The following is a 19,815-nucleotide window of genomic DNA, read 5'->3' as shown; positions in this document are numbered from 1 at the left end:
GCATCTTAACATTTCTGTTAAAAGCTGACCTGTGTGACCATCCACCAATTGCTGATAAATGTAGAAAAAAAATAGCATGGTCTGTCTTATCGCGCGTTTTTAACGCGTTTCGGTGGCGGTTTTTGCAGCGCAGTCTCAGTCAATACTGAAAATTCAACGACTTTCGACTTGTGGTTCAAACCAAATAAATCGTTCCGAGCACAAAGCACTGCGGAAAGCGGCTTTCTTCGCTAGAAAAAATTATAACCAGAAATAATAAATCCCAACCGGCGAAATCAGCTGGGCGGCGACGTGTGCGTGTGAGCGGGAGAGAGACATCTCGTCAGTGTGTGTGATTCCAATCAGAAAGCCAGGATATCCAAACAACAACTGTGAAAAAATCAAACTAAGCCAAATCGCACTGGAAATAGAAAAAATGGATCTAAACTTTGCCGAACTGAAGAAGGAGGCGGCCGCCACCAACGAGGACATCTTCCAGCGGGCACAGAAGGTCTACGAGGACTCGGGCCTGGGCGGCGATGCTGGCAATGTGAGCGGTGGCGCCCAGGACGACAATGCCCATACGGAGCACTATTTTGCCAATGAGCAGAAGAACCTGGACTTTGGTGAGCCCCAGGAGTACGTGCAGCGCCTGTCCGCTGGAGCCAAGGAGGCGGCCCTGGACCTGGACGCCAAGTTTGCCCAGAAAACGGACGATTTCGATGACTTTCTGCGCAACGCTGGCAAGGAGGTGAAGCAGGGCATCAGTGGACTGACCACCGATTTCATGAACGCCGAGCGGGGCTTCGCCGCGCCCCTGGCTCCCTTCTCAGAGGCTGCTGCTCCCAAGGCACCAGCAGCTGCTGCCCCTTCTGTTCCAGCTCCTGCTGCTCCAGCTCCAGCTCCTCCTTCTGTACCAGCTCCTGCTCCCGTGGAGGAGGACCTCCTGGGCAGCTTCAGTGACCAGCCATCGGCTCCACTTCAGGCCTTCCAGCCCACGGCACCGTCCAAGGCCAATTTCTATGACGACGAGGATGAGGATGAGGATGAGGAGGAGGAGGAGGACTTCCTGGGCAAGCCTGTCCCAGCCGCTCCACTGACCAAAGCCAACCAGGATTCGGACACCGAATCGCCGTCCGTCTCGTACACTCCATCGCCGGCCAAGAAACCCATTGTGGATGCTCTCAAGGAGCAGGACAACGAGAAGTTCATCTCGTCGGAGGATCTGCTTAGTGACTTTAAGGAGGAGCCACGCTCAGCGCCGGCTCCCATTTCCATTTCCACACCAGCTCCCGCTCCCGCTGCTGCTGCTCCTGCTCCAGTGGCGCCAGTTGCCAAACCCCAGCCTGTTCCAGTGGCTGTCCCAGTGACAACCGCTCTGGTAACCGATCTGGATGACGACGAGGTGGTGTTCAAGCCCAGTGTCCAAGAGGCGCCCAAGGCAGCGGCACCTGTGCCCGAACCGAAACCAGAGCCGCCCAAGCCCAAGGAGGAGCCACCCAAGCCAAAAGTGGTCCCACTCCCAGTGGCCGTGGAATCCTCATCACCGCCGCAGCCCAAGATTGTGTCCGTCGAGGAGATCTTCTACAAATACGGATTGGGTAAGTTTCATTCATCATTGCGTTTCTAATTAATTTGTTGTGCTCTCCCGTTGTCATTAGAGTATCGCATTGCACTGTCGTCATTCGAGTATTATTTTGATGTTTGTTTTTAGTGTCCTTGCGGCGCACCTTGCATCCCACGCCCTTTCCCAAGCCTGCTGCCCCCTGTTATTTTTTGTTATTTGTGCGTTAGTCACTCGCCTCTCTCTTTTTCTGTGGTTTTTTCCTCCAACCCAACTCTACTCATGATGTCATCGGCTTTTGCGGGGTTCTCTTATTAAATATATAATTTGTATCGCAATGCGGAGAAATTTGGATGGCGCTGGAGAAGATTGGGGAACTCTCTTGTGAGGCCACCTCTTCTCTTTTCCTGGCCTTTACAATTAATCATTTTATAACATCTAAACAGCAGCCGTTCTGCCGGCACTCTCATAGTTTCCATAGATTTTTCGCAAATCGATCGCAAACGTGTGATTCACGCTCATTTGAATGCCACGAACAGAAATATGGCTGGTTAATACAGGGCTCGTTCGCTAAAAGCAACGACCAGCTGTTAGGAATATTTTCTCTATAAGAAGCCTGTCTTGTAAAAGGGTTTTTGGATCATATTTAACCTAATTATTCTCTTTTCTTATAGAAAGTTATAGCTAGTAAATAGTTTTTAAAAATGTATACAAAATATATTCCAAATATTTTTTAAATAATATTTTTATTTAGTTTAAATATAAAAATAAAAACCCATACGTTAGCAAACTTGAAAAGAGTATTGACTAGTAAGAAGTTCTAGTTCTTTTACCTTTAAAATTATTAAAAACTTTTAGTTTTGACAGCCAACTTGAATAGAATATTGACCAATAGAAAGTAGTTGTATAAAAAGTATAAGAATATTTTACAATCTCTTTAAAAAACTAAAAAAAAAACGGAAATGATGACTTCTCATACATATACAGAAGGGTTACTTATAATCCTCTTAAATGTTTGATGACCTTTATACTTACTTTTCTTTAACAAAGCAAATAGAAGCAATTAAATAGGTGGAGAGCTAAATTACACAATGAGTTATCAAGAAAAAGGGAACAAATAAACCTGAGAAAAGCAAGTAGGGACAGTAAGGAAGGTAAATTGCATAACTAATCCGAACCGGGCAACTCATCACGTCTGTGTGGTATCAAAGGGGCCAACATTCTCGAAGCTAGTTTCACCATTGCCGAGATACTTTGCCGGCGTGAATCAGCTGCTCTGCGCTGTAACCTCTCCCCCATTCCGAAAGCTCTCTATTATATGGGGTATATAATATACAAGTACTTTTTTGTACCCACTGCCTCTATTGACGTACACATGTCCGTTCATATTTCACATTATTTCATTACGATTCTTTTTTCTGTTTTAGTTTTTCGTTTTTTTTTTTTTTTTTTCGTTTCCATTAAAGCAATTTGCGGCAGAGTAATTTATTGTTGCGTAGTAATGTCTGGTACTATTTGGCAAGCTCACGTTTTTCACTATTTTCTAGTAGTAGTTACCTTTCGACAGCCCCTCAGTGGGCTAATTTACGCCGCTGGATGGATAACTTAATTCCTATGTCCCCCTCTGGGCGAATACAATCCATTTTCCAGGCGGAAAAACATTTTCCAATTAGTGATTTTCATCGACGCCTCTGTCTGCAGTCTGTGTGCATCCCTTTTGTGCGATTATGCGGCTATTTTTATATTATTACCAGCTGAGCACATAGTCTCCCCGCTGTTGTTCTTTTGTCTTCGCTGCGCTTTTGTCTTCCAATTTGCCATTGATTTCGTTTGGGATCCGCTTTGGACTCTTCCATTGCATCTTTCTCCCCGGTTTAGCATCCACCTTATCGCACCCTCATTATCGCCCTCCGGCGAAATCTGTTTCTGTTCAACTGTAGTTTACTGACAGCTCCCGATATCAAACAGTCACATTTTAACGTTACACACTTGTGTATTTTAACCATCATAATATCCATAACCATAATACTACCTCCGGACCAAAGAAAAACATTGAATATTATTTTTTATTGTGCTGTGTTGGTGGCAAAACAAGAAAATATCGTATTGGAACTGAGTAAACAACCTTTCTTTAAAATTATTTTCGGTTGATTGCATCTCCCACGCAGCAGAGATCGATTAAGTGGGGGAAATCGGTTTTTTTTAGGCCACTAAAAGGAAAAAACACATGGCATTGAGTGGGAAACCCGGACGAGTTGCTCTATATTAAGAAAGTTTTATTGCGTGTGGGTCAAAGCTAACCCCAAAAGAATGTGGTCGCCTCTGTTAATCTTTAATAGCAAGGAATATTTTTGGATAATTCAGTTTTGTTTCTATAACTTTACAGAAAAGTTAACTATTTTTTTGGTCACCCATGTATATCTTATTTATTATAATATATTTTTGGTTCATATAATTTTTTTACGGATTTTGGTACATATCAGTAATCTCTAGCGCCTTGAACTCACGTTAAAAGCAGTCTAAAAGTATGCTGTTATTATTACTTGTTTTTTAAAAAACCGCTTCATAAAATATTTCTTATAAAATTCACCAGGCAAAATATACATAGGTATATATTATTTTTTAGATATATTAGATGCTTTCTTTTCGTTATTGGGGTCAAATGTATATAGGTCAAATTTATCAGTACCCATACTTTTCGGTATGGTTTTCCCTCTGAAACCTTACCGGAAAACATGCAGGAAACGCTAGGAAAATCCTCCTGCTAAATATCGATTTCATCTATGCGGAATTGTGCTAAGAAGTTTTGCCGGGTCAAAGGGCATGGGGATGGATGGTTGGACGTTCGGATGGCAATACCAATAGCAACAGCATCTGCAGCTCCAATTGCACCCACCGCACCCAAAAGTTGCCTTCGTCTTGTAATTTCCGGCCCACTTTGTGGGTGGAATATATAAAAACAAAATTCCTGCAGGGGCAACGCATGCGCCGGCATGGAAAATGGGGAAAAACTCTCCACTCGCGGAAAAACTCTCCGGTCTCCAGGCAGGTCAGCTGCAATAGGTGAAATCGATGGCCCCGAGCCGGAGAGCTTTTCCCAAACTTGGCGGCAAACGGCGAGGCACCCGAGTTCAGGGCTAAGCGCGGTTGCTCAACTTGGCGAGACTTGCGGTTGCCCTCTCATCGATTTCGCCTTCATCGTTTTCAGCCCTGCGGTGCACTCACAGTGAAGCATCCCTAAGAGAAATACTATAACTTGGACCTAATTAAAATCTGACACTTCTATCCCCATAGAAAATATTCGAACTTCTCAGGCAAACTAACTTCAAAATCCAAACTTCAAAAGATGAATCACTTATGCACTTACAGTGAAGCATCCCTAAGAAAAATACTTTTACTTGGGCTCAACTCAAATTTAACACTTCTATCCCCATAGAAAATATTCTAACTTTTCAAACTTCAAAGATTAATCAATTTTGAATTTCTACAAACTTTTACTTTCTTAAATTCTTCAACGTAAAGACACTTGGAATTTTTTTATGATCTAAACAATTTGGAATTTAAATATTCCTAAAATAATATCCTAAAATATCATAAAATGTCCTCAAAGACTGTATTTTCTACAAAACAGCTAAATTTCAATACATTTGAAAGGATTGTTGCATACTGTTAGACACATTTATAAAAGATTTGAATATATAATAATTAGCTTCAAAGGACACTGGGTTACATGAGTTTGTAATTTAAATATTCCCAAAAATAACATCCTCAAATAGCATAAAATGTCCCCAAGGACTGTATTTTCAACAAAACAGTAAGAATTCAATACATTTAGAAGGACTGTTGCATACTTTTAGACACTTTTATAAAAGATTTTAAATCTCCAATATATATGAATAAGCTTCAAAGGATACTGGGTTACATGAGTTAGGAAAGTTCTACTGTGGCCTGAAATGGGCACAGTAGGGGGCATCTCGCATTAGTCTCTTCTGCAGTTTCTAAATCTCTTTCTCTCTCGGCGCCGTCGCTCTGAGCTTAGGGTTGTCCTTTTTCGGGAGGAACACTTCGGGGGGGAAACACTCCCGGCCTGCTTTTTGGGCCGAAGCTTTTCCCGATACGTTTCAGTCTCTATACGCGTCGTGAGGCCGCCACACGGAAGTGAAAAATTCTTATAGCGTAATACCTTAACGTCGTATTACCCGTTCTCTCCGCACTCTCTTTCTGCGCCGTGCTTTTGTCAACGAAAACAATCGAATAAAACGGAAAACCGAAAAGTTACTATCCAGAAAAAAGGATAACTCCTAGTGCTAACGAAAAAGTGTACTAAAATAAGAAACCAGTCTAAATCGAACCCGAACAATGTCTGCTATTGGCGAAACCGGTCAGAACGGCGTGTGCAAGCATCGCCCATTGATTTGCTCCATACTCGATCCCAGTAAGTGGCACTCACATTAAAAAATATCTAGAAAAAGAACCCCACAACGAAACTCACCCCGAAATTGGGAAATAAGATGAAAAACAACAAAACTAACCTCTGACAATGATGGGCTGGGTGGTAGTTTTATATATTTAAGGATTGTATAATTTGTCTATATAGTATGTAGTGTAGTGTGTATGTTGTACAAGTGGTTTTTAAAGGATTCTTATTTTCAGTACTGCCCTAAACTGCTTTGTTCTGAACTTTCTTGCTTGTAACGCTTTTACGTTTTTTGGTTAACCGCCTTTGCACGCCCATCTTCCTTCCATTCTTCCTTTCCTGTTTTCATTATCTTTTCGCACCTCGACTAACCGCTAACTAACGAAAATCAATATATCAATCGCCTATTTACAGATGCCTGGTTTAAACCCGAACGTTTGCACCCACAAGGTAAGTCCAGTGCCGCTAAAACTGTGCCCGCAAGTGTGCTGCTTGACCGCGGTGTACCGTTAGACCCTCAAACAGTAACTGTACAAATCGTACAAAACGATTGTCAATATGCGTTATTATGATGATGATGATGTCATCGACAACCACCCCCGTTGTCCTTTTTTTGTTTTGGTTAAGAGCCTACGAACACAAGTACAAATGACGGGCTTTGTGTAGCTGTTGTTGTTTCACATTCTGCAAGCAGTGCCCCAGAAAGTATGCCACATTATTCCGCATATCCTTTCGAGTGCTCTTGCTGCATTGTCCTATATGTATGCTTATCTACCCGACTTTTTTTTTGTCACCCCGCAGTACCTATTTAGGGCAATGTTATACATATGGGGGAGTTTGAGAAGTATGCTTTGTTGAAATAATTCAAAACTATTCCGTTTGATTATATAAAACTGTAAAGAATTTTTAAAGATTCTGATTTTAATATTTTTTTGATTTATCATTATTTTTAAAAATGTTTAACCGAGGAAATTATTTAAATTAGGATACTAGAGTATATAGCATTTATTTTCTACTTGTCTCAATTTTTTATCGATAGAGACTCTTTTTTTTTATTACCAGTAACCACATTTAGGTTTAATTTTCAGCATTGCTTTATTTCCTGTTTTATGCAGCTTTCACCTGGGGGTGTCTAAAAAAATAATTTGCATTTTTATAATGCTCTCGGGGTAGCTGCCACGCCCCCTTATTCGGTCTATACTTTCCTACCCCTTTTATATTTAGTGGCAAGTCCAGTCGCATTGCAATTAGCCGTCGTTTTTATATAGTTCAGTTACCCGCCAGCCATACGATTTGCACTGAAGCGGTGAGCGGTAACCGTAATCGGATCGCATGCTAAGCCAACCAAACTTTACCCGCCAAACGCCACCATGCTGTCCAGTACAGTATAACCTAGCTAACTCAAATTTTGAAAACATATTTTTTAAGATAAGCGAAAGGGGAATTTTAAGTCTTCACATTTTCTAAAGCACAACTAAAGAATTAACTTTAATTCATTTAACCATATAGAAGGAAATATATCAAGACAAATTTTGGGTTTAAAACATTTTTAGAAATTTCTAAAAATATGATTTTGAAAATTGTAGCTTCTAGAAGCTTGACTGTTTATGTATATTCACAAAAACCATTTTACAACTGCAAATTGCAAACTGATATGGGGCGTCTGCCATTTTCCCCGTTTTCCAGAGAAGAGGGGGCAAAGGCCTCGCATGCAATCTGAGCTTAGTCTAAGCGACGTTCCGTGCACTTTCTATAGGTGCTTATATGTCTGTATAAACATGTGTAGGTATATTCATTTAGTACACCGTATTTAATCAGCTTTTGACTGTAAAAATTATTTGCTTTTGGTATGACTAATTCACCTTAAATTTAGCCTCCGCTTAACGCTTGCCTTTATTATTAAAACACTCGCTAATCATGCACTTATTTTGTGACTGCTTTAGTCATACTAAATGTTGGACTTTGGCTTACAATTTAATAGCTATTTTAATTGATCACAATCTATAAAATCATTTAATTGTACTTTGTGGAAAACTGTACCTTGATGTTCTGTTTTAATGGAACTAAAATAGTTTTATATGCCATATATCATCACAGTTGTAATTGTAACTAAGGGTAATAAATTATTTATAGCTTGAATCTATATGGTCGCATTTTAATGAGCATTCAAAAAAGAATTTAAAAGCTCTATTTAAAATCCCAAAGAAGAATTATTAAAAATGAATATGTACCATTTCAAATGTAAAGTTCTAGAATCAAAATTTGATAATTCCGCTTTCATCCAAACTTTTCGCTTACTAAACCAAAAAGTGCCAGCTCTAAAAAATCAATTTTTTATTGCTCTGCCACTCCCAAATTGGCGAAAATATGCTTTCCCCGCCTTCTTTTCTACATTATTCTCCTCCATTGGCCAAAATACAATTTGCACGAGTGGCTAGACATGAACCTGTGGCTCTGATGGTTTTCTCTGGGGTTTTGATGCCCAATTTGGACATGGCCAAGAGTCTAAGTGCTGTTCGCTGTGGACTGCCCACTGTGGGCACTCGAATACTTGGGTAATTGAGTCAGTCAGTCGGGAAGTCAGCCCACATTAGCATTCTCCAGCTGCCGGACTTGGCCATAATGAATAGCCAACCAAGCGGCGTTTGTATGGTGAATGTAAAACTGTTAATTAGAGATTTATGTGTTCGCAACAAGTCTAGCGTTAAGAATGATGATTAATCACCCATTGTGCCAGTTTGAGATTTCTATTTCAAATCGTAAAATTTCACTCGCCAATCAATACTTAACATTTGAATATTCTTAAAAGCTTGAATAGTATTTGGAGCTAATAGCCAAGTGAAAGTGGAATCATTTCAGTTTTTAGCAATGACAACATTGATATTATATTTAAAGATATAACTATCTAAAACCACAGTCTTTAGGTCTTTCCTGCATTAAAACTAGAATGAGTAGAGGCCAAAAGAGAAATTTTACGTGCTCGACAAGTTGTCTATATATATATTTTTATATTTCCAGCCGAAATCGATTAGATCATCGATGGCATTTTTCTGGACTTTGCTAGTTCTGCGCCAAAAAAAAATATTATTCATTCATATATGCGAGAAATTTGCATTCAAGTGCAAAAAGCTATAATAGAAAGAACGCATAAAATAACAATGATAAGCCAGTAGAAATGAGTTAATTCCATGGCTAGCGATAACTTGTAGGCAATAAGAAACTAGAGATAAGGGAGTCGGCAAGTCATGAGAACTCAGAGCTTTTGCTTTTATCGGGGTTTGACGTCAGAACGCCAAAAAAGAAATAATTTAGAAATTAAAAATTTAAATTTCGAGCGCTTTCCGATGAAGCAGTTAACTGCTTTACATATTTTGGCAAGCAGTCGTGATTCTCTAGCCCCCAAGGTGAGAAACCGTTAACCTTGAATCTGTCGCGTGAGAGCGAACTTGAGAACTAACTCGAGAGGAGAAAGAGTCCCCACAATTGTCATTGTTTATGAGGCTCTCCAAAACGAAAAGCTGTCTTTTCCATCTCATTCATTACTGCTCTCATCATCTCTCGTTCTGTCCCTTTCTTCCCCCCTTTGGATGCTGTGTGCCCGGCCGGCGTCAACTTTGAAATTCACAGTTGCCTGCTAATTTTAGCCTTTTAGCTAAGTATCTCAGCCATTCGCTGACATTGTTGTTGCTGCTGGCATTCTCTTGTGGTTGCTGTTGTTGTCGTGCGGTTTAACATTTAAAGATTCCGACGTACATAGGCTGCACTGGGCGGTCAAGCAGTTGATCTAAAGAGCGACGAAGTATTACAACAGTGGGGATTCGAAATGGTAAAACCATTTTGAAAATATATTAAAACAAAAATGATTGCTTTTTATTCCCATGGATTTGCCAAACCTAAACAACTTTTTAGCTCTACAGAATTATATAGAGATTTTTCAGATTTTTAGGTCTTAAGTTTTGATCCTATAAATCTTTTTTCTAATAGCATTTCGTCAAATGCTTAACAATTTTTTAAACCTCCTTAGTCAATATGTATCTTCAAGGATTTTAAAAATTACACATTCGTAAACAATTTTTTTATATTTTGTTACCTGTATACAACATTTTATCACCTTTGGATTTTGAAAAGGTCTTTTAAATTTGCTTTACAGCTTATAACTCATTAGTGCATCCATAAAACCAAAACCAGTTCGCTTAGGACCTTTGGGTCCCGATCACGTGTACCTGATCGGTATTACCGATTCGGGTCAGCTTCCTTGTATCCTCTCCTGTTTCCACACCTGGACTCTCGCTCTCTGCGATTCCGTTTACCTGTTCCCGCTCCGCTGCTTGCAAAGACATGTTCGAGCGTTTGGGTACCTACATAGATTGCATTTTCCCGCATGTGTGTTTGTTGGCGACAACTACATTAACGGCTACAAATGCGTGCTGCTTGAACATTGAAAACACCCCCTCTCTTTTCGGTCAGACTCTCTTTTTCTGAACGATTCTCTCGGAGCCATTCCATATGAAATTCGCCATAAGGGGAGGGGAGGGCCCTTTCCTTTTCCCTTTTTTTTTTGCAAACAGCAGGGGTCCTGATAATAGTGCCCCTTAAAAGTTTGCGTTAAATGAAATGTTAAATTTTTTGATCAACGTCATGTCTTAAAGAAGTATGTTGCATACCTAAAGGCGTTTTCTCAGATTATGAAAAGAAATTATATCAAAAGTAGTAGGACCATGCTGTTTTAAACAGATTAAAAATATTTTATTTGTTATGAAAAAAGTTTGAATCTGAAATCCTAATTCCAAGCAAATGCAAATATGCAAGTACTTAAAAATGGAATGACTATATAAATTATTTAAAACTTGGATGACGAACCTTCGTAATGACCGAACGACCAAAACCAAAATACAAATTTTGAAAAACATTTGTATACCCTTGCAGAGGGTATTATGATTTCAGTCAGAAGTTTGCAACGCAGTGAAGGAGACGTTTCCGATATAGTATATATATTCTTGATCAGCATCACTAGACGAGTCGATCTAGCCGTGTCCGTCTGTCCGTCCGTTTCTAGGCAATCTAGTCTCTCAGTCTTGAATCTATCGGGCTAAAACTTTTCCAAAAGTCTTATTTCTTTTGCAGGTAGTATATAAGTCGGAACCAGCCGAATCGGACAACTATATCTTATAGCTCCCATAGGAATAACCGAAATTTTTTTTTTAAAGTTTATACTTTTATTGTTTTTTAACATATAACCTCCATCGCTTGGAAATAACATTTCTTAATTAGTTCTGCATTTCAAATTTAATTTTATCAAAATCGGAAGACTATATCATATAGCTGCCATAAGAACGATCAGAAAATTGTTGGAAAATAATATGAAACAAATTATATCTTCGGTGTTTTTTGACATTATCTTATAACTTAGAATTTCGAATTAAATTTATAACAAATTATAACTGCAAGGGTATACAAACTTCGCTTACTTCCTTTCATTTTTTTATTCTGTACGATGAAGTGAAAGCCTATTTTATTGCCCTCTGCTGTGACTCTGAGTTGGGTACCTGCGTGTGTATTTCAGAACGCGTGTGTGTTCGTGTGGGCATGAGTGTGTTCGCTTCGCCCTGCGACGAGCTGAGCGCATCTGAAATTAATTGTAGTTTAGTTGATGTACGGACTTTGAAAACGTCACATTGCCCCAGAGACGGGATCGAGATCGAAATCGAGAAAACGAGAACGCGACCACGAAAACGAGATCGGTAAATGGTACCTTCCCTTCCTTTCCGCACTTTGCGTGTCCGTTGTGGTAGTGCCAGTGCTAAATGGCACTGTAGTGTCTTTATCCTCTTCCTCGGATGCCTCAGATACGGATTGAGTCAGCTGTTTGAACTCCTCGGATGACCTGCACTTGCAGCTGACAGAAAACACGGATCCGCGACTTTGTCATTGTCGTCGCAGCATTCTGATTCTCCCCCGACCCCAGGAATCGCGGAATTTCTCGTGTTTTTTTGTGCGGATAGTTTTCTAATTATATAACTTGGATAGGTGCCCTAACGCTGGCGATATATGTGAATGTAGATACAGTGATCACTAGAAAGTGCGAAATTCCAGACGGTGTAGAACAAGGAATATTAGTTATATTATTTAAGATTATCTTAAAATAATTTCTAATATAATCATAGCCATAATATTCCTAAGCGTTTTAAAGAATTACAAAAGCATATATCAAAATATCATTGCATACTTGCAGGCTTTTTCAAAGAGATTTGAAATCACTTGAGGGATTTTTTATAGAGACAAGTAATTTCCCTTAGCCAGCGATCACTGTATCATATTCAATATCAAGACGTGCACCTAGCCATGCGGTTATCGTTTTAAAGCAAATAAATCAACAGTGAATGAAATAATATAATAATAATAATTTTAATCCTATCCTTCTATCTGGCCCCGTCGGCTGGCACTTTCCATATCAGTTCCGCCAGCCATTCCGATTGCCAGTGCGAGTGCGAGGAACTCTCGGCCGTGTTCTATTCTATATCTCTGTCGTCTAGGTCGGTTCCGATCGGGTTTTTGCTCGCAATTGTTCAGTTGTACGCAAACGGTTAATGTTAATGCCCGCAGTTGCATTATTCGCATTTCCTCGATCCGTGAACCGCGTATAATACTCGAAAGAACTTTCGCTACAATTCTTTCTTGGTCTTTCTCTTGCAGTCGGGCGAAAAGCTTTAGTGATAGAATTAAAACCATATATACTCAGTTAATCTAAACACAATACCATACGATGGCTGCTGGTCTGGAAACACTGCAGGGTCTGCTGCAATCGCTGGGCGAACTGAAAGACTTGCCCCTGAATCGTGAGTCGTGTAAGTAAAATTGAATGGTATTTAACAAGAATTTGAAGAATATATGTATGGGTATAGGTTTTGGGTGAAAATATGAGGGCCGACCGCATGGCCAGCCGAAAATCGAATGAAACAGCATGAATTTCCCTTGGGGAAATTTCTTTTATTTTTCCCTCACGCTCTTGCTTACATTCTCTTTCTTTATCACACTCTCTTCTTTCTAATTGCAGCTATAATTTATTTATAAATATTAGGGAAAATGTTGAGAACTAAAGGAAAAAGTGGGAAAAGTTTTTGGGCCTAGCAGGCTGATTGGTCTCCTTCTTCTTGAGTATTTTGATTAGATAGGGAATTGGCGAATTGTATTTTTGATAACTTAATCTTGCTATTTCACTGCTAATACTTGCAATAAAAAGCTTGGTCACCAAAAATAGAATGCGAAATGTGATTGTGATTTTTCGTAGCCTTAAAACTATTTCTAATCTGGAAGGGGTACCAATTTCGTACTTCCACTTATCAGCACTTCCCCCCGGGGATATTTTTGTTGATAAGCCAACAAAGTCTCAAGTGATTTGTCATACGTGGAACTTTCTTGGGGTTTCAATTGGGTGTGGGTGCGTGAGTGGATTAAAACTATGTGTGATGAAAGAATGTTTTGAAAAATGAAACTTACCAAATATTTTTATTAAAAGCCAATATGCCACGAATTTTGTGTAGGAATATTTTATTTCGTTTCTCTATTTCTTTTGCAGCATTTCTTTTAATTGTTTAATAACACGATGGCCTTATGCAATTCTGCATTTCTGACAATGTCAGGTGCACACAATTATGGCACTCATGTTTGTTTCTCAGCGAACTAATAGGAATTATGTCAGCGGCGATCATTGCTATGATATCATATGAAGCAGAGCTTACTCATTCAAACGCGCCAAAAAAGAAAAGCTACGCAAAAGCGTTAGAGGTGATTGGGGTTGGATTCAAGTGTTTGCTGATGATGATGTCACGTTTTAAACGCTTTTTTCGCATTTCGCCAAAACGCAGTTTTCCCGCCTATTGCGTTTTGAACTAAGCTTGGTTTGAAAATGGCAATAGTAATCCAGTGACTGTCAAACTGCCGCAAGCAGTCCATTGAACCTAGCCTAGATAAGCAGTGTACATCTCAAGCGATTCGAGTGCAGATTTAATTTATTGATTTAAACAAAACCCTTGGTGTGTTAGCAATTCCCGCATTTCGCCATTGTTGGTCACGCTTCGAATCCATGATTCAACCGCAAAACCCCACCCACTACGTCACTCAACGTAACACTACGTATGTAAGTCCAATCTCCAATCTTCGGCTCTATGGAGCCGAGTCGCGAATCCAAGTTCGTGGTTGAGGCTGACACGTTTACTGACATCTGTACGTACTGTCTAACGCCCCCCTCCCCCATTGTTCCGGATTTGTTGTTGCTATTGCGCGTTATCTTTTACTTTCAATGCGGATCGTCGACTCGACGCACCGCTCTCTCCACTCTCTCCCACTCTCCAATGGAGCTCTCCCGCCGCACAGTGGGTTGTGTTGTATAGATAAGTGATGACTATTTAAGTTTTAAGTTTATATTTGTTTCTAATATAAATAAAGTATCAGAGAGTTAAATTTTCGTCCAGCATTTCAAATCAATTACTGCAATAAATTACTTTTATAAAAGAAACATTATTTTTCTAATTTGATTAATTTTATTGGACGATTTCGTACAATTTATTTTTAGAAAATCTTTATAACATGTTTACCCTGCGCTCATATGTTTTAACATCTCTTTACCAAAACAAATACTAAATTAAATTAAGTTCTTGAATTTAAGAACAGGTTAAATAAATAAAATTTCTTAGAAATTTATTTCGGTTTTGGTTTGCAAATGAGAATTGGTTCACATCAATTGTGCTCATTAGATTCATTAAAATAACACTTTAATGATTAATCGATTCGATTGATAGCTCGCCCACTGTGCACTGCTTGGCGTGGCTCCCACTGCTTTTTCAATCCATAAAACTTGTTTGCCGCCACTCTCGCGCCCTCTTCCCCTCTCTCTCGCACCCGCCAACACCCCCAATTCCCCAATTCGCTGTCCCGCTCACTCTCCGCAAGCAAGCAGTCGCTCAGTTCAGTTGAGTTCCATTCAGCTCCCCATATGCGATGGCAAATTGGAGGCTTGTTGGTTTAATTTGTGCTCAAACTTCTTCCAGTTCTTTTGCTGCGCTCGATTCAGACGGTCGGCCGAATCGTCGTGCGTGTTTGTGTAGCCCCCAACTAGCTGACTGACTAACTTTAGTGCTGTAATTAAGCCTAGACACGCAAAACAACCACCCGCTTTGCATACATTTTGGCGCCAAGCTAGCCAACGGTTTTAAATCGAATATAAAAAAACACACATTAAGAATGGCAGGCGGCAGCAAGCGCTACTCACGCAACAATTCCAACGGCAATTTCCAGCCGCTTCCCGAACGCGGACCAGGTAATACTCAGTGCTATAGGTACCATAAGAGAAAAGAAATCTGGCGGCCTTATCACCTGGTCCACGTTGTCCACTTTGGGGTCTTAAACCCCAAAAACAAAGCAGTCGAGGTTCTTATCTTGGCGGGGTCGTGGAATAAAAATTATTTGTGGAGCATACGGCTGTGATTGCTGCCAACGTCAGCAGCAGAATATCATCATCATCATGGCCAACGTGGCCAGAATATTTAACCAAAATTTGTATAACCAAAAAGCAAACCTCACCGAATCCAGTCTTACTATCCAATTTTTTTTTGTTTCGTTTACCATTCTAGACCGTGCTAATTTTGGGTACATATTTATTTTCTGCCACGTTGTGTTGAACCGTGTGCCTTGGCAACCAGCAAAAACAAAATTTTCGCCTATCATCATAATTCCAGCTTGCATTGGCAATTTTAAATTTAATTATTAAACAAGTGTAGACATTGCAGGTACTAAGTATGTTATCAGCCCCAGTCAGTCTTATCTGTTTTCTTTTATTTTTCGTAATGATTTCTCACTACCACATTTTCGTGTTCTTCTGTCCCGATGGGGCTGCACTTCACTTTCGACCAAAACGGGTTTCAAGGCAAACCAAACCAAACCAGTTCCCCCATCATCACATCTCTTCAGCGGGATTCGAGTTGCAATTGTAACGAACTCTTCGATTCAATTGATACCTTGGAAACTTTCTCCCACGAGAGAGCTTTCTCAGAGTTTTTAACCCAGTTTAGGGTCTGAGACACACTGCCATCTCATCACTATTGTCTCCTTTCTAATTTATTTCCCCCATATTTACATAATACCCCCTTCGGATCGTGTCTGGCCTGGCAACTTTGGACAAATTGGAATCCGTTTCCCAGTCGAAAACTAGTTTACCCAGCGAGTTTTGTTTAAAGTTGTCTCTTATTTGTTCAGGTGTATTCTAGAGAGAGGAACCAAGTGGATTTTTGACTATATGATAGTTGTATGACTAAAAATTGGGACTATTGGGACCAATTTAATGCTCATTTCAAGATTTAAAATCTGAAAATATTTAAACAACAACTTACCGTTTAGTAGGATTACTATGTATATATAACCCTTTATTATATTCCCCAACCCATTGTACCATAAAATAATAGTAGCTTATCAGTATTGCCCATATATCATTCATTGCTGGCAGCACCTTACTGACATTACCCCAATAGTTTTCTACCTGAGAACCCTTATAAATCAGTTAAAATTAATGACCTCTCAATAGGCCAGCAAATCCGATGGGTTCAACACTTGAGATTTATTTATAGAACTATTGTTTGGTTTAGTATCTTAATTGGGTTAACCCAGCCGACGAGGGGCAGTGACTTCTTATCGTTCGAATCCACTGAAAGCGAGTGAGAAGCCGAAGTCGCTGGCCAAGAGATTTAGTGGATTGGACAGAGGTGTTTACGTCACCGGCTGAATCCAAGAGATACATTCCGGCACGAGCTGGAGAATCGATTCTTAAGCATTTCCATTTCCGTTCACCACTTCGAAGACACTTCTCTTCCCATTAAGCATACACTCTTTTTTCGGCTCTCTTTTGTTTTCCGGCTGGGTCCGGAAAATTTGAACTCTTCTTCTAGCCGTATTCTTATATGTTCTGCCCCCGGCCAGCAGACGCTAAATAATATTTCTCTAGTGTGTAGAACTTGGCAACGAAAGTCAAACGTAGCACCGCGAACGATCCGTAGGAAAAACCCGAAATGTCGAGCGAATTGTGTGAGTGGTGAATCGGGAAAAAGAAATTAAGAAGAAGGGGGTGCTAAGGTTTTCAATATAATGCAAAGATTAGTTGCATGCTGTTCTGAACAAATGCTTATGATAATTACCAACCTAGCAAATGTGACCGCGCTGCTCGAATCCATTTCATCTATTTATCTCATAGATTGCATAATTGCCGCCATCCGAAAAGATATATATGTAAATGCGTGCGAGAGACTTGGGGTGTGTGTGTGTGTATACTTTCGTATTTTCAGTCCAATATATCTTGCCTCTTTTCACAGTTTATGAGGGTTATAAATTGGGAATGAAAAATATAATTTGATGTTTCAAAATCAGCAGCTAATTGAACCATTTGGTCTTCTTTCCAGTGGAATCCCTTATCTACTGGCGTGATGTGAAGAAATCCGGCATTGTTTTCGGCGCCGGCCTGATCACATTGGTGGCCATCTCCAGCTTCTCGGTGATCAGTGTGTTCGCCTACTTGTCGCTGCTGGCTCTTTTCGGCACCGTGGCCTTCAGAATCTACAAATCAGTCACACAGGCCGTGCAAAAGACGAACGAGGGACACCCCTTCAAGTGAGTTGATAGCTAACTAAAGTACTTTACAAACAGATAACTAACATTATACCATTTTGAAATCAGGGAATACCTGGAGCTGGACCTCACGCTGTCGCAGGACAAGGTGCAGAACATTGCCGGCGTGGCTGTGGCACATATCAATGGCTTCACCTCGGAGCTGAGGCGCCTGTTTCTGGTTGAGGATATCATCGATTCGATCAAGTTTGGCGTCATTCTGTGGGTCTTCACCTACGTGGGTGCCTGGTTCAACGGCATGACTCTGGTCATCTTGGGTAAGTCGAGGATTACCCCAGCCCCATTGGAATTTAAACTGATAAATGTATTTGTCTAGCCTTTGTCTCGCTGTTTACCTTGCCCAAGGTCTACGAGAACAACAAGCAATCGATCGACACCTACTTGGATCTGGTGCGCAGCAAATTGACAGAAATCACCGACAAGTAAGATTGACTCTCTCACTAAAATCCTTAAAGATATTTACTAAATCCCTAAATCCCTTTCAGGATCCGAGTGGCCATCCCCATTGGCAACAAGAAGCCCGTGGTCGCTGCCGAGTCTGACAAGGACAAGTAAAGAACCCGCACTAGCTACAGAAACAACCACAATAAAAACATGTTTATTTATTTATTAAGCATTATTTTGAATGGTTTTAATATTCATCCAGGCATTAAATAAATAACAAATCTAGCAATGTTTACATATTAATTGTATAATTGCAATCTACATCAATCGATAATTGTAAATCAAATTTAAAGAAACCCAAAAAAACAACTTATCAACCAACAACTCGTAGCAGTTTCAAACATTGTCCAAGTGTCTTTAAGTTTTTAACGAACGAAGCAACAAACAAACAAACAAACAAATGAAAAAACATCAAAAGTGAGGGAGATTAAGAAGTAAACGATTATATAGACGCAGCAATGCAATTAAAAGTTTTTATGAGTTTTCCAGCTATTTTCGATTGAAGTCAAATATCATCATTTCGATTTATTCAACTTTCTTAGATTTCATGTAAACCTTTTTAAATTAATTCTTTGCTTTAGTTTTAGTTTTACTATTTTGTTGATTTTTTGTATAAAACAACAAGAAGAACTAAGATTACTCTAAAAACAAACAAGAAAAAATCAAATAAAAAATGAAGTAAAAAAATCCACAACTAATGATTTTTGTGTTTTCTAGCATTTTTAATAAAGAACAACAAATATATATATATATATACTATAAGTAAGCTGATCCGTAAGTCATTAAACACGCGCCTGTTACCGGAGGAGAATGCAAAAACATTAATCATAAATCATAACGAAAGATATCGAGAATTTCGAGCAGCTTTACCGCTTCATTTACACACATAAATGGCCTTGTTTCACATTGTACAATTAATTTGTAAGCATTTTACATGAAATTAAATCAAATATTTAATGCAAATTTATTTGAGGCAAAGGCATAGGGCAGGTGTCACCACAATTGTAGCTTAAATGTTCATTACTATTATTACTGTAACACTTTGTTGCTTGATTGTTGAAGAAACTTTGCGTTTGAATTGCGTATTTCGATGGAATCCCCACATAAAGACGTACTAACATACATATGTGCATGTGCAGTTTATCCCATAACTGTGTTTTAGGCGTTCTTCTAAATCAGACTATATACCAATAGATATTTTTGCAAATTAATACACTTGAAATATATATATGTATACAACATGTAAGTGAGATAAACAAAGACATCGCCTGAAGAAAGATCGAAATTTTTAAGTGCAACTTTTCGAGGGTTTTTCTTTTAGTTTAGTGCAACTTTACATATGTAATCGCAAGAAAAAGAACAGGAGAAATACCACACAAATGTGCAGCAAGTTTGCTATGAATAGAGATCGAGACGACAGCAAGAGAAGCGCTCTATAAAGTATTTAATTCTATGAATGAGACACAACAGCAACAGCAGTTGGCTATGATCGTAAAGTTTCAATAAAAATAAACTCTTATAAAAGTAACCCACTTGTTTTACTGTTATTTTGAAAATTTAATAAATAAGACGGAAATTTATCCTAATTTTTTGGATACTTTTTATCCCAGTTCAACAAATTAAACATCACGACCCATAAAATTCAACAAAAAGGAATTTCTGTTGATAAGAACTGGGGTCTCTAAGTTCTTATAATCAAATCTTGAAATTCTTTAAAATATGATTTTATCAACCTCTTTAA

The 19,815-nt window shown here is 39.3% G+C and overlaps 1 protein-coding gene across 7 annotated transcripts; it reads left to right on the top strand.

Moving 5' to 3' along the window:
• Positions 1-146: 146 nt before the first annotated feature.
• Positions 147-18,471, top strand: LOC119547386 (reticulon-1-A). Of its 7 annotated transcripts, none has more exons than XM_037854227.1 (6): positions 147-1,580; positions 6,375-6,410; positions 17,405-17,612; positions 17,679-17,887; positions 17,947-18,052; positions 18,116-18,471. In XM_037854227.1, the coding sequence occupies exons 1-6, from the start codon at positions 416-418 to the stop codon at positions 18,183-18,185; spliced, it is 1,794 nt and encodes a 597-aa protein (XP_037710155.1). In that variant the 5' UTR covers positions 147-415; the 3' UTR covers positions 18,186-18,471. The 7 variants fall into 7 exon arrangements, with proteins under 7 accessions (XP_037710155.1, XP_037710156.1, XP_037710157.1 ...); XM_037854229.1 differs by lacking the exon at positions 147-1,580 and adding an exon at positions 5,697-5,978; XM_037854230.1 differs by lacking the exons at positions 147-1,580; positions 6,375-6,410 and adding exons at positions 11,591-11,701; positions 12,654-12,805.
• The last annotated feature ends 1,344 nt before the right edge of the window (positions 18,472-19,815 follow it).

This window comes from Drosophila subpulchrella, chromosome 2L, assembly GCF_014743375.2.
Source record: "Drosophila subpulchrella strain 33 F10 #4 breed RU33 chromosome 2L, RU_Dsub_v1.1 Primary Assembly, whole genome shotgun sequence".
Lineage (NCBI taxonomy): Eukaryota > Metazoa > Arthropoda > Insecta > Diptera > Drosophilidae > Drosophila > Drosophila subpulchrella.
Note: the sequence above shows the minus strand (reverse complement) of the source record. Positions and strands in the feature narration are given on the sequence as shown.